Source organism: Mirounga leonina, unplaced genomic scaffold, assembly GCF_011800145.1.
Source record: "Mirounga leonina isolate KUSES-001 unplaced genomic scaffold, KU_Mleo_1.0 Mir_168, whole genome shotgun sequence".
NCBI classification, from domain to species: Eukaryota; Metazoa; Chordata; class Mammalia; order Carnivora; family Phocidae; genus Mirounga; species Mirounga leonina.
The window spans coordinates 22,420,842-22,435,148 of record NW_023270426.1 but is presented as its reverse complement, the minus strand read 5'-3'; the positions used below and the strand labels follow the sequence as shown (position 1 = coordinate 22,435,148).

General features: G+C 43.4%; 1 protein-coding gene across 2 annotated transcripts in view; it reads left to right on the top strand.

Annotated features, from left to right (window-relative positions):
* Nucleotides 1–11,037, top strand: part of CDC25C (cell division cycle 25C) — a 34,289-nt gene extending 23,252 nt beyond the window's left edge. For both annotated transcript variants that reach the window (XM_035014225.1, XM_035014224.1), the window contains 7 exons: nt 1,307–1,456; nt 2,357–2,458; nt 3,871–3,933; nt 5,650–5,748; nt 6,286–6,419; nt 6,791–6,902; nt 7,102–11,037. In XM_035014225.1, the coding sequence (XP_034870116.1) occupies nt 1,307–1,456; nt 2,357–2,458; nt 3,871–3,933; nt 5,650–5,748; nt 6,286–6,419; nt 6,791–6,902; nt 7,102–7,251 (810 nt within the window). In that variant the 3' untranslated portion in view covers nt 7,252–11,037. The remainder of the gene's footprint in view (nt 1–1,306; nt 1,457–2,356; nt 2,459–3,870; nt 3,934–5,649; nt 5,749–6,285; nt 6,420–6,790; nt 6,903–7,101) is intronic.
* The last annotated feature ends 3,270 nt before the right edge of the window (nt 11,038–14,307 follow it).

Genomic DNA, 14,307 nt, shown 5'->3' with positions numbered 1-14,307 from the left:
AATCTTAAAAAAAAAAAATGTGAACTGTACCTTCGGCTGGTACCAGGAACAGTGGAGTTTCCCTTAGATGGGACCACAGATGTGACAAACACTGTAATAAATATAGTTATTATAAAGTAAAATATTGATGTTTTTATTTTATTCTCCCAGAAACCATTGACCATCTACTTGTTTTCTAGTTAGGCTCTCTTATTATCTAGCCCCCCTATCAATCCATAGTAGTTAGCGAGGTGAGTGTATAAAGTAGGAACTTCTGCCTTTCGTGTAGGGCAGAGGTAGAAGGTATCTGGGAATAGAGGATAAGAATCTTGGATTAGGTGAAGGGTCTCTGACTGGCTCAGTCAATAGAGCATGGGACTCTTGATCTTGGGGTCATGAGTTCAAGCTCCACGTTGGATATAGAGATAACTAAAATTAAAATTAAAAAAAGAATCTTAGATTAGTTGAAAGTTGTTATCAGAGGTCGTTTACTCTATCTCCCTGCTTCTGTTTATAACACTCAAATCATGGCTTTCAGGGAGACAGTAGTCCATCTTCTTGCACTTTAGTCTGAGTTACTAACTTCCAAGGCCAGTTCTTCGTGGTATTTAATCCATTTTTTCCTGATGCGCTTCATAATATCAATCCTATAATGGTCATCCTGATACTAGATTCTGGTGTTCCCTTTTCCCTTGCATGATGCTTATTTTGCTATTTTTCTTTCCCATTAACAACCCACTTTATAAGAAAGCTGAGTTGCTTTTTTTCTTTCTTCCTCAAAGAAACTACTACCCCAAAAAAGTGACACATACTCTTGCTGCTTAGTATTTTTTTACGTAGGCTGACCTTTTTGGTTTGTCATCTTCAATTTTGCTGGGGTCCTTAAATCTTGATTGTCAGAGTCTTAGGATCCCATAGAGAAACTGTGGGATTAGGTTTGTTTGGTTTTCACTTGACTGGAGGAACTGAGCTTGCATTTGCTTTCTCCTACAAGAATTGGTACATATAAGATGGTCAGGCGGTGAATTTGGTTTGGCTAGATTTAATACATCTTGGGGAGATGGAACAGCATGCACTCTGAGGAGAAAGATGTTAATGAGGAGGGGAAGAGTGGTTGCTTACCTAGGGTTTTGCCTTTCAAACTTGATTGTTGCTAGAAATCACTGGTGCAGCTTGCTAAAATGCAGATTTTAAATCAATAGGTCTGGGGTGAGGCTCAACATCTAGGATTCTTCATTTCCAACAAGTTTGCAGGAGATGTTCGTGCTGCTGGCCTGCAGACACACTTAGAGGAATAAGAACATATGGGGTTCATATTCCCATACAGGCATCTCTGAATAGAAGCTCCTTGTATCGCTCTCCTTCATTGCCAGAGAATTTGAACAGGCCAAGACTGAAGCAGGTGGTAAAATTCAAGGACAACCCAGTACCAGATAAAGAAAAAAAGTATTGTTCTAGCCACAAAGAGCTCAGGAAGGTAAGAATTTTTTGAGAGTCTTTTTAATCCTCTATCTCATTGTGTTCTCTGCTTTTTTGGTATGAGGATTGCTTTAGGATATCTTGTCTTCTTTCTCATTACTTTTACTTTTATCTCCTTGTTCTTTATGTCTTTCTTGTCTTTTTTACATCTGTACCCATATATAAAATATTTAACAATAAATATCTGTTATATTACACTTTTGGAAATGATGTTGGCATACTTGTCTTCCCAACCTTCTTTTATAAGATTTGAGAGGACACAAGGAAACTGGGAATGGTAAGGATATTTACAGCTGTTTTACCTGCATTCTGACAGAAACAGCATCATGGAGCACACTGGTTTGGTGGGAGGCAACTTTTGAAAAATTTAGCTGTCATTCCCTACCCCTCCTTTAAAAAAAAATCTGAATACTCTTTTATAAAATCAGCATATGATAGTATAGAATTTATACATAAACAAAAGAAGCTATTGTGAAATGCCCATAATCCCATAGGCCAGAGATAATTATTGTCAACACTTGGTATATGTTTTTCTAGACTCTTTGATGCAGGCTTTTTTCTTTTATTAAAGTGATATTACAAAGTATGAGTTTTCTCACTTTCTTAAGGATATCATGAACTTATTTTCATGTCAATGAAATTAATCTACAACCTAACTTTTTATTGCATAATAGTAATCTATAATGTGAAATATGATTTGTTTAACCAAGACTGTTATTTATTAGTAATCTTTCTCTACTATAAACTTGCTGGGATATTCATTTTTACAGCCAAATCTTTGTGCATTTTTTTTCCCCAAAGGGTGTGTGTATTTTTAATAAGTCTCCACTCCTTCCTCTCCTGGTTTTTAAACCTTTAACGTGAAAATTGGCGGTGGGGGGCATCTTGTCATCCTTAGGGCTTAGGTCTAAAGAAGACAGTCTCTCTCTGTGACATTAATATCACTCAGATGCTGGAGGAAGATTCTAACCAGGGCTCTCTGATTGGTGATTTCTCCAAGGTGAGTTTGGTTATATTCATCCTATATTCCATTGAGTCATTTTGGATCTGAGTCTTTTTTTCTTTGCTTGAAGAGGACACTAGGTATAATTATGCATCCTCACCAAGGACTATTTGATAAACTGAAGATGCTATGGTGGTGGATTTAGACCCTAAGCCTTTCCAGTGAGAAAGTATTTCTTATTCATTCTGGGAAAATGCAGAGCACTGGGGAAGGTATGAGGCTTTTTACTTTTTTCTTTTTAAATTAAAATTATGTAAATAATACTTGGTCATTACAGAAAAAGTACAAAATGAAATATACCTCAAGTCTTTTAAAAATATTATTGCTTTTAACATCTTGGTACATATTCCTCCAGACTTTTTTCTATGTATTTTCACAAACACACATGCACATACCCAAATACATTTTTTTGTTCTTTCACAAAAAATGGTTTATACTGTTTTGTGATCCACTGTTTTTTTCCCCCCATCATTTAATGTATCAGGAACATCTTGTTTTTTATTTTTGTTTTTGAAGATTTTATTTATTTATTTACTTGAGAGAGGGAGAGAGAAACAGCATGAGAGCGGAGAGGGTCAGAGGGAGAAGCAGGCTCCCTGCTGAGCCGGGAGCCCGATGTGGGACTCGATCCCAGGACTCTGGGATCATGACCTGAGCCGAAGGCAGTCGCTTAACCAACTGAGCCACCCAGGCGCCCTGTATCAGGAACATCTTTTCATGTCAATAAACAGTTCTGCTTCACCATTTCATAATTTTTAATAGTACAGTATTTCATTTTTTGGGCTGCCCATAATTTTTTAAAAAAATTTTTTACATTTTTTAAATAATCTCCACACCCATTCTGGGGCTTGAACTCAACCCCACAATCAGGAGTTGCATGCTATACTGACTGAGCCAGCCAGGCACCCCTGCTCATAATTTCTTGTAGGATATTTACGTTTACAATTTTTCCTTATGAACAATACCAAGATGGGCATATATGCAGCTAAATCTAAAACTTTGTGTAAGTCCTTAATTCATTCCTTAGAAGCACTTCTTAGAAATGGAATTGCTGCATATGTGCATTATAGAGACCATTGATTCTTTTGAAGGCATCTGGGGTTTTATTTTTTATTTTTAATTTATTATTTTTTTGAGAGAGAGAGAGCAGGGGGCGGGGTGGTGGCAGAGGGAGAGGGAGAGAGAGAATCTTAAGCAGGCTCCACGCCCAGTGCGGAGCCCATCACGAGGCTCAATCTCACAACCCTGAGATCATGACCTGAGCTGAAATCAAGAGTCAAAAACTCAACCCAGGCACGCCCCACATGGGGTTTTAAAGGTCATTTGGAAAGAAGGACAACATATAGGTCTTTGATCTCAAATTGGGGTGTAGAAAACTTGCTGTTATTTCAGTTCTTGGGTATTTCTAGGTATGTGTGCTGCCAACCGTGTCAGGGAGACACCAGGATCTGAAGTACGTCAACCCAGAAACAGTAAGCAGATTTCTGGAGATGGTACCTGGTTACATAAGCTACCATCTGTTCTGTTCTGTCCCTAAAATCCCTACTTCCATTGTATTTCACTGTGTCCACTCACATAGGCTCCTCATTCAACTGAAGCTGTGTTAAAGAACTCCCATTTATCCCATTCTTTTGCCTTTGTTTTTAATTAAACAAAGGATAGATAATTGTTATGGAAGAAAGAAAGCAAGGAAAGAAGGGAGGGAAGGAAAAAAGTCAAAATCACTCAGTTTGGGCGATCTCACATCCTGATTTAGGTGTTACAATCCCATTGACACCTTTCAGCGCATGGTAATTATTAATAGTATTCTCTTTCACTCTCAAAAGTGTCCTAGTTTGTGCAATAATTATTTGGTCCCCTACCCATAATCTCACCACCAGAGATAACCACTAGTAATATTTTCCTTATGGCCTTCCAGATTTTATTCTGGAATATATTTGATAAAAATAGGATTGTAATGACCATGTAGTGTTGAAATTAGCAAGACATTGTAAACATCTTTCTACCTCAGTGAAACAAATCTATATTATCCTTCTAATGACTATATAATATTCTATTATATTGGCATGTATAATTTAACCAAACCCCTATTTTTGAAAAAAGATTTTTTTTTAAAGACTTTATTTATTTGACAGAGAGAGAGATAGCGAGAGCAGGAACACAAGCGGGGGGAGTGGGAGAGGGAGAAGCAGACTTCCCGCGGAGCAAGGAGCCCGATGTGGGACTCGATCCCAGGACCCCGGGATCATGACCTGAGCCGAAGGCAGACGCTTAACGACTGAGCCACCCAGGCGTCCCTTCATCATCACTTTTTTTTTTTTTTAAAGATTTTATTTATTTATTTATTTGACAGAGAGAGACACAGTGAGAGAGGGAACACAAGCAGGGGGAGTGGGAGAGGGAGAAGCAGGCTTCCCGCGGAGCAGGGAGCCTGATGTGGGACTCGATCCCAGGACCCTGGGATCATGACCTGAGCCCAAGGCAGACACTTAACGACTGAGCCACCCAGGCGCCCCTTTATTTTTGAACATTTAAGTTATTTGTAACTTTTTAAATTATTGGATAACTTAAGCTAACTAATATTTAAGTTATTTGATAACCTAAAATAATGGCTAAGATGAATATTATTGTGCCACATCTTTGCATACTTTTCTGTTCACTAAAGATGTTGGGAAAGAAATTGCTGAGTCAAAGTATAATTACATTTACATTACAAAGTTCGCCCCAGAAAGGTTGAATCAATGTATACTCCTACAAGTAGCTTAAGGATATCAACCCTGTCCTTCCATATCCTTTCCTGACAGACTTGCTTTCTTCCTTTATGATGGGACCATTTCCCATTTCTTCTTGCAAAGTCGGAATCACTTGCTGCTACCTGTACTACTACAGAAGTCCTTGGGTGTCTCCTGAGGGGCTGATTGCAGCCATGCCTGCCTCCAGATGAGTGCCTTGAATATGCTTTTCCCTGGTGTCTTGGCAATGCCAGCTATTTTGGTGCTCCAGAAAGACCATTTCATATTTTATCCTCTTGAATGAGCGGTAGGGATGAATCATTGCCCCATTTCAAATATAGGGGACCTCTGGAGACTGGGCATACAGTGGAATCCTGGGTGACTAAAGGGAGTGCAAATCAGGAATTGTGTGATTGACTCTTGTCTCCCAGAGTGATAGGGAACATTTCTGTGTAGGTGGCTGCCTTACTGTCAGGGAAGTTCCAGAGTCTGATTGAGAAGTTTTATATCATCGATTGCCGCTATCCATATGAGTACCTGGGAGGACACATCCAGGTGAGGTTACATTGGGGACATTAGTGGGGAGGGGCTGGAGGTAGCTCTTTAATGAGAAGAGTATGTGGACAAAAGTCCTATGAACTCCAGAACCAAGGCAGAGGTTCTACTTTTGGAGCGCATCAAGGCTGCAAGTCCTCATTCCTGTTCTAATTCTGTATACCTTGGGCAATTTACTTTCCCTTTCCCTCCTAGACCAATCTCCCTTTATTCTGTTGGAGCCAAGGGCTCCTACTTGGAAATAAAATATTAATCCAAAGACTGAGAAGCACTTTGCAGACACTCATAGACATTCTTCACAATGATTCCTGCAGATTTAGGGGGGGTCAGATCTACAAACATTTATTGAGTACCTACTACATGCCAAGCTCATGGTAGACCTTGGGGATAGACACAGAGATATAATTAGATCTTATGCCCTGAAAGTGCTTACAGTCTAGACTTCCTGGCCCAAATATCCCAAGATGGTATCCCAGTTATTTCTAAGTGTTGGAACTATCCACAGCCCCTTAAGAAAATACTGAAATTTTTCTACAGGGAGCCTTAAACTTGTACAGTCAGGAAGAACTGTATGACTTCTTTCTGAAGAAGCCCATTGTCCCTCTGGACACCCAGAAAAGAATAATCATCGTGTTCCACTGTGAATTCTCCTCAGAGAGGGGTCCCCGAATGTGAGTGTCTACATGGGTTTGGGTGGGTGTTAGAAATGGCCCTTGAATTGGGACTTAAAACCAGAGAACCTTCCCAGACCAGTTCAGACAGAGACTGGAATGAATGAATGCATTCTTTCCATTGTAGTTTAAAGGTTAGGGAGGTAGAAAGAAAGGTTTCTACAATTTAAAAGTTTGGAGCAGTGAAGGAAAAAGGATTGGGAATGAGGAGGAGAAAGAGTGACTGCTTGAATCTTGTTTTGCAAAGACAGATCTGGAGGTCCTTTTGGGTTACCCATAGTCTTTTTTCTTCCTTCCCCTCCCCAGTGAATGGCACATGGAATCCTGACTTTGCTTCTTTCCACCCACCCACCTCTGGGTTTTCTCTAAAGGTGCCGCTCTCTGAGAGAAGAGGACAGGGCTCTGAACCAGTATCCTGCATTGTACTATCCAGAACTATATATCCTCAAAGGGGGCTACAAAGACTTCTTTCCAGAATATACGGTAAAGGATGGGGCATATGGGGCAACAGGAGAGCTCAGGTTTGGGGGGAGCCAACTTGAGCATGCAACTTCCATGGCCTGCAAAGCCCTCTGAGAGGAAACTACTGCTCCTTCTTAGCTACCACCAGCAGCATCTCTATTATACCTCGTAGGAAGTTCTGGAGACTACAGTATCCCTTACTTTGTCCCCTACCTTTCAGGAGCTGTGCGAACCACAGAGCTACTGCCCTATGCATCATCAAGACCATAAGGCTGAGCTGCTGAGGTGTCGAAGCCAGAGCAAAGCATGGGAAGGAGAGCGGCAGCTGCAGGAGCAGATTGCCTTACTGGTGAAGGATGTGAGCCCATGATAGTGGGTCAGTGGTTGGCTGTCTAGGGGTCACCAAAAGACACTGTAGAAATGCTGAGCAGAAAGAGGCCATGTTGTATGTGGCTAAACCCAAGATTGTTAAAAGATGTCTGCAAACCAACAAGATGCCAAGCTAATGAAATTCCAGGCCTGGGTGTTGGTTTTAGCAGAGCTGCTGGCTGGTGACTGAGTCCTGGAGCTGGCTCTAGAAGGCTGTAGCCTTGAGTTATATGGGGATTTGTTGCTTTGGGAAGTGTTTGCATTCTCTTCCCATTTAGACTTGGCTTCTCACAAGCCAGCCAGCGCTTTCCCTGGTCTTCTGCCTGTGCAAAGAGTTGCCCATCTTCTTTCTCTATACTTGCCTTCTTTGTTTCCTTCTCTCTCTTTTTCTTAAATGGGAAAATAAACACTACAGAATGAGAGATTTGATTGTGAGCCCAGTCTACTCCTAGAAGATCTTTATGAGAAAGAGATCACCAAATTAGTCTCCTTCAGACAAAGGTGTAACAATCTTGATTTATAGCTGAGGCCAAGGTGCTTTTCTCTAGACCAGTGGTTCTCAGATTTGGGCCCTAGACCATAGGGATCATCTGAACTTGTTTGAAATGTAAATTTTCAGGCCTCACAGCAGACCCACTAAATCAAAACCTCTGAGGGCTCAGAATTTGGGGTTTTAAAATTTTTCCCTTTCAGGTGATTCTGATGCATGCTGAGGCTTGAAAACCACTGCTCTGGAATTAAGGAAAAGCTTTTTTTTCTTCTTTTTTTTAGCAACGGGTGGGGTAGTGGGGAGAGGGAGAGAGAGAAAGAATCTCCCTGCCCAGCTCAGAGCCCGAGGCAGGGCTCACTTAACCAATTGAGCCACCCAGGCGCCCCTTAAGGAAAACCTTTCAAGTTGTATTCTTTAGCGGTATCTCAGCTTTCCTTTCCTGGACCATTCCAAGTATGGGATACCTTAAAAGTGTGCCCCACACTCAGCACTCTGTGATAACTAGGCACAGAAAACCAAGGTGATTGGCATCTCTAAATCAGGTTATAGGTGAGTTGGGCTTTAAAAGATTCCTTATCTACAACCTCAATGGAATTTTGACTTTTCCCATTTCCCAACTCTTTCCTTGACTTCATTTTACATCTCACAGAGATGACTTGGGATAGTTGGAAGTAGAGATATGTTCTGTCTGAAGGTAGGAATAAAAGGATAGAAAAGTAGCAAACGAGCTGTTAGACTTAAGGAAGACCTTTTATTTACTTGTTTTTTTTAGGAAGACCTTTTAAAGTGCATTCTTCGGCACTATCCCAGGCTTTCCGTTCTTAGAGCTCTTTAGGCAAGTAGGTTTTTGTCTTCGTAGTGAGATACAGCCCTATGGCCTGGGGTGGCAGTGGAATTGACTAAACATTGTCACTCTCCCACATTAACCTAGTGGGAGTGCTAGCCCAGGACTAGAAAAGGACAAAGATCTCTGACACCTGGATGAGACAGAATAGAAATAAAAGTGACCTCTTCCCGAGTTCTGGAGCAGGGACACCTTTTTTCAGTGAGTGGGAGGGAAGAAGGGCTGTTGCTGGACTGATGTTTGCAAGGTTGGCCAGGGCTCTTCTCCTGGAGTGCCGCGCGTGTGCCTCCCAGCAGAGGGCACTGCTGCATTCTTTAACACAGCTTCTGGGACCCGCAGCCTCCACTGTCTGCTCTTGCCTCTGTCCAGAGGGAAGCTACCTGGCCTTTCCCCGAGCCCTTGAGCTCAGAGTGAAAGGAGCGAAAAGCTGTTTCCACAGTAGGTGCAGATGGCTGAGGGGGAGATGCTGCTCCTCTGTCCCACCCCCACATACTTACCTGCCAAACAGGTACTCCTGGTGGCCTGAGGAGGAAAATGTTTGATGCACCTCCACCTCCAAGTATGAGGAGGGGGGTCCCAGGACTCACTGCCTAACCTAGTGGGTCATTTCCTGATCATTTTCCCCAGAAAAGTAGAACCAACCCTCCCTACCCCCAAGGAAGAGACTGGTACACATGTTCACATTTCAGTAATCTTAATTAAGTAGAAATTCTGAGTTGCAAAACAAAAATTAGGGCTTAATTAGTTTATCTACTTTGTGAAAAAAATTGTATTTGCCTAAAAGGCACCATTTGCCTATATCATTTCTTATAATATCCTCCCATTGCATAGGTGCCATGCGATTTGATTCATGTTATTTTTTTTTTTTTGAAGATTTTATTTATTTGAGAGAGAATGAGAGAGAGAGCAGGAGAGGGGGGAAGGTCAGAGGGAGAAGCAGACCCCCCGCTGAGCAGGGAGCCCGATGCGGGACTCAATCCCGGGACTCCAGGATCATGACCTGAGCCCAAGGCAGTTGCTTAACCAACTGAGCCACCCAGGCGCCCTGATTCATGTTATTTTTAGGAGTAATAATAGTAGCTAACATTTTTCAGGTGCTTACTATATGCACGTCTTTTTATGAACTCATTTTATATGTATAAACTAATTTAATTTTCACAACAATTCTGTGAGGCAGGTACTTATTATTTTGCACATTTTACAGATAAAGGTATTGAGACACAGAGGGATTAAGTAGCTTGTTTAAGATCACACAGCTAATGAACGGTGGAGTTGGGGTTTGAACCTAGACAGTATGGCTCCAGTGTCTATACCCTGAATGGATTTGCTGTTACCAAATCCTCATCAAAGAACAGTGTGCCTTTCTAGAGTTGACACTGTATTAGACTTTAAATATGTAAGATCCTCAATTATAGATTCTTTTTTTTTTTTAAGATTTTATTTATTTATTTGAGAGAGAGAGAATGAGAGACAGAGAGCACGAGAGAGAGGGAAGAGGGCAGAGGGAGAAGCAGACCCCCCGCCAAGCAGGGAGCCCGATGCGGGACTCGATCCCGGGACTCCAGGATCATGACCTGAGCCGAAGGCAGTCGCTTAACCAACTGAGCCACCCAGGCGCCCTCAATTATAGATTCTTAAGAAGTCAGGGCTATAAGGTTGTTGCTTGGGGTTGGCAGGTGAGGCTAAGTGTTAAGACCCCAGGCTGGAGACCTTGGCATGAAGCATATAGCGGGTTAGCTCTACACTAACACTGACTGTATTTGTTTATCATAAAGTCAAGAAATGAAGATTGGAAACCGTTCTTTCTAAAAACATGGTTTTCAGTCCTAGTCCAGGACCTGGCTGACCTCTGCCATAGAGAAGGGAGGAGCATTTTCCTTTCCTCATCAGGAGTATAAAGTGGGGGGAGGTATGGAAGATTCCCTTTCCCCATTCAGTTCAGGCAAATGTTGAGGAAACACCAATTCCTTTAAACATATATCTGGGGTTCTCAATTCTAAGTACCACAGGTATTCAGTTATGAAACTGTCCCTTCCCTCAAAAGACTGGCAAGGTAGAGAATGATTCCCTTTTTTCCCATCCCTATACGCAGTCTGGCCCACTGGCAAAGAAAAGAAGTACTGTAGCCTCCAGCTCCAAAGCAGCAAGTCTGGTGGTGGCAGCAGGCCAAGTTCGCAGAAAAATTAACTCCTGCACGCTACCTGGAATGATAGCATTTATTCAGTGCATGCTCTGTGCCAGGCACTATGCTAAACTCTGTACTCAATATACTTAAATAATCCTCACAACTGTTATATGAAGTAGATATTGTTATTAATTTTACTCATGAAGAAACTGAAGCACAGAAAAATTAAGTGCTGTGCCCAAGGTCATCCAGGCTTTGTTGGAAATGGCAGTTGAATCCAGGCAGTCTATAAAGCTTGTGTTCTTTTTTTTTTTTTTTAAGATTTTATTTATTTGACAGCGACACAGTGAGAGAGGGAACACAAGCAGGGGGGAGTGAGAGAGGGAGAAGCAAGCCTCCCGCAGAGCAGGGAGCCCAACGTGGGGCTCGATCCCAGCACCCTGGGATCATGACCCGAGCTGAAGGCAGACGCTTAATGACTGAGCCACCCAGGCGCCCCAAAGCTTGTGTTCTTTTTTTTTTTTTTTTAAGATTTTATTTATTTATTTGACAGAGAGAGACACAGCGAGTGAGGGAACACAAGCAGGGGGAGTGGGAGAGGGAGAAGCAGGCTCTCTGCTGAGCAAGGAGCCCGATGCAGGACTCGATACCAGGACCCTGGGATCATGACCTGAGCCAAAGGCAGACGCAAAGCTTGTGTTCTTGACTATTCAGCACACTGCTAATATCCTAAGTGAGGGTAGCAGGAGGAATTAAAGCTTTCAGTGAGAGAAGGCTTGATAGAAGGCAGAAAAACATGATTACAAATGAAAGTGGAGTAAGATACAAGGTTTTTAGACTGTTGAGCCCAATCAGTGGATTGCAAAGTCTCCCAGGGCAGGGTTTGTCTCTTAATCATTTTTGCACCTGGTTCAAAGTTGAACCCATAATCAGTCTCAAAAGACCTTATTGAATGATGGCTGAATAGCATCATCTTTGTAGAAAGGACAGGCTCATTTGTCATTATCCACAAGGTTCCCAAAGACAAGACTGCTTATCTAGCAGGTGTTGGCAGTCACAGGGGACATGGTTGGTGGGGAGAGGGTGTGCTGGAAGAGCTGGCAATATAAGTGTTGGAGTCATAATTATTTACAGAGGCTTCCTCATCCCTCCCCTACCTTTGGTTTCCAATCGTCATCCAAGGCTCGGGGATGTCAGGCTTTCTACTCCAGTGCCCAGATAGAAAGACACTCCAGCATCTCATTCTCACAAAAAGGTGAGAATTCTGCCTGTTACAGGTGGAATTGAGCATTGCTCTTAGCCTAGCAGTCTGACTTTGTTCCTGCCTTCCTGGTCCATTCCATGGGGATGGCACGGAATAGACACTTAGAGTATGCATCCTGAACACATGCCTTTTCCCAGCCTATCCTCCCACCCAAACTTGATTGGGCTTGGTTGCTGAAAGAGGGGGAGAGCAAAGGTGATACCTCTTAACTACCTCCACCCCAACCTCTGTTGATTCATAGGTCTCTCAGCTGTTTCCTAGCATCCCAACCATCTGAAATGGTTGCCATTTGGGGCGCCTTGGTGGCACAGTTGGTTAGGTGTCTGACTCTTGGTTTTGGTTCAGGGCTGATCTCAGTGCTGTGAGATCAAGTCCAAGTCGGGCTCCGTGCTCACTGAGTCTGCTTGAGTTTCTCTCTCCCCCTGCCATGTGTTCTCTCTCTCTCTCTCTCTCTCTCTCTCAAATAAATAAATAAAATTTTGAAATTGTTTCCCTTTGCTTTTTTTTTTTTTTTTTTAAAGATTTTATTCATTTATGTGTGTGAGAGAGAGCAGAAGTAGGGGGAGCGGCAGAGGGAGAGGGAAAAGCAGACTCCACGCTGAGCAGAGAGCCCAACATGGGGCTCAATTCCAGGACTTTGGGATTGTGACCTGAGCTGAAGGCAGACGCTTAACCGACTGAGCCACCCAGGCTCCCCAAGTTATCCTTTGCTTTTAAATCCCATTTTGAAATCGTTGCCAGAGTGGAGTGGACAGTGGGGGCTTTCTGTGCCCAGCTACAGCTTTCTGACCTTACTGGAGGAGAAGGCATAGGGAGGTAGTGCGGAGCTGGGGAAAACAGGCCCTGTACAAAAGCTGAGGAGCCAGATGTTCACTTTCACAGCTCTCCTGGAAGACTGGCAGGGCAGATAGAGATTAAAACGAAGAACAAACTCCATTTAAAGTGCATTACAGTTCAGGAACTAGCTCCCCTTGGGCAGGAGAAGGGAGGAAAGGGCACAAGAGGCCACATTTCTCCTTCCTTATCTAGGGCCACATGTCTCTCTCCCAGCTTTGTGAAGGGTGATTTACACCCCTGGCTGGAATGACTCTCTTTCTGGGCTGATTACATCGGCAAATGCCCCCCAGAGGCCATAGTAGGATGGCCATATTCAGAAGCAGCAGCCAATAAATCTCAGAGGTTTATACTGCACTTCTCAATACCCTCCTCCTGGCCCTCTGCCAGGCCTCTGTACAAGTGAGGAAAGGGCTTGGGCTGCAGGGATAGGGGGTGAAACCCTCCACTTTTTTCATCATCCTATCTCTTTCTAAGCACTTAGTTGTTCTTCCAAGTCATTGTGTCTCTGTTTTTACCCTGGGAGCACGTGGGAATCAACCCTATGCCCAACAAATACCCTTACCTTGTGGGTAGAAATCCTGGGCTTTGGGCACAGCTGTGTTTCTACCTCGCTGTTTAATCTTAGTAGAGTAGGTTGTTTTCTGAAACATCACCTAAAAAGATGAGGAGAGGGGCGCCTGGGTGGCTCAGTCGTTAAGCGTCTGCCTTCATCTCAGGTCATGATCCCAGGGTTCTGGGATCAAGCCCCGCATCAGGCTCCCTGCTCAGCCGGAAGCCTGCTTCTCCCTCTCCCACTCCCCCTGCTTGTGTTCCCTCTCTCGCTGTGTCTCTCTCTGTCAAATAAATAAATAAAATCTTTAAAATAAATAAATAAATAAAAATAAAAAGATGAGGAGACTCCTAAGTGGCCTTTCTAGCCATCTTCCTCAGCGATCCTGTGTTCCTCCAGGTAATTCCCTAATCCGAGGAGAGTTTAATCCTTCCACGCTCCCTCGTGACACTGACTTTTGGAGGAAGCTAGTCTGGCATAAGTCCTGGGATCTGGCCCCAGGATTGCCCTCAGCACAGCCATTTCACCTGTCCCGGACCTATCTTTGCAGAATCATGGAGTTAATGATAACAGCCCTAGCTTACCCTTGAAGTTACTTCAAGGGGAAATGGAGGCATGGATGTGCAAATTCTAAGAGGAAAAATAAATACCAAACCGAAACTGCCCTCGTGCTGGTTTATTCAACTTTTGCTACAAGATTTCACTTGTGGTTCCTGGAGGGGGTGGGGGCCCAGCAAGTGAGAAATGGCGCTTTTTTTGATAATTCCTTGGACCCCCCAGATGGCGGCTCTCCAGCGGCAGCTGCCACAATTGTCTTGGGCAGAACTCTCCCAAAGGGAAGTGGGCAGCGGACCGCAGGTGGGCAGGCTCGGGTAGAGCACCCTCTTGCACGCGCAAGCCGCGGCGCCTGACCTCGCTCGCCCCCACCCCCGCCGCCTTCTCCAGAG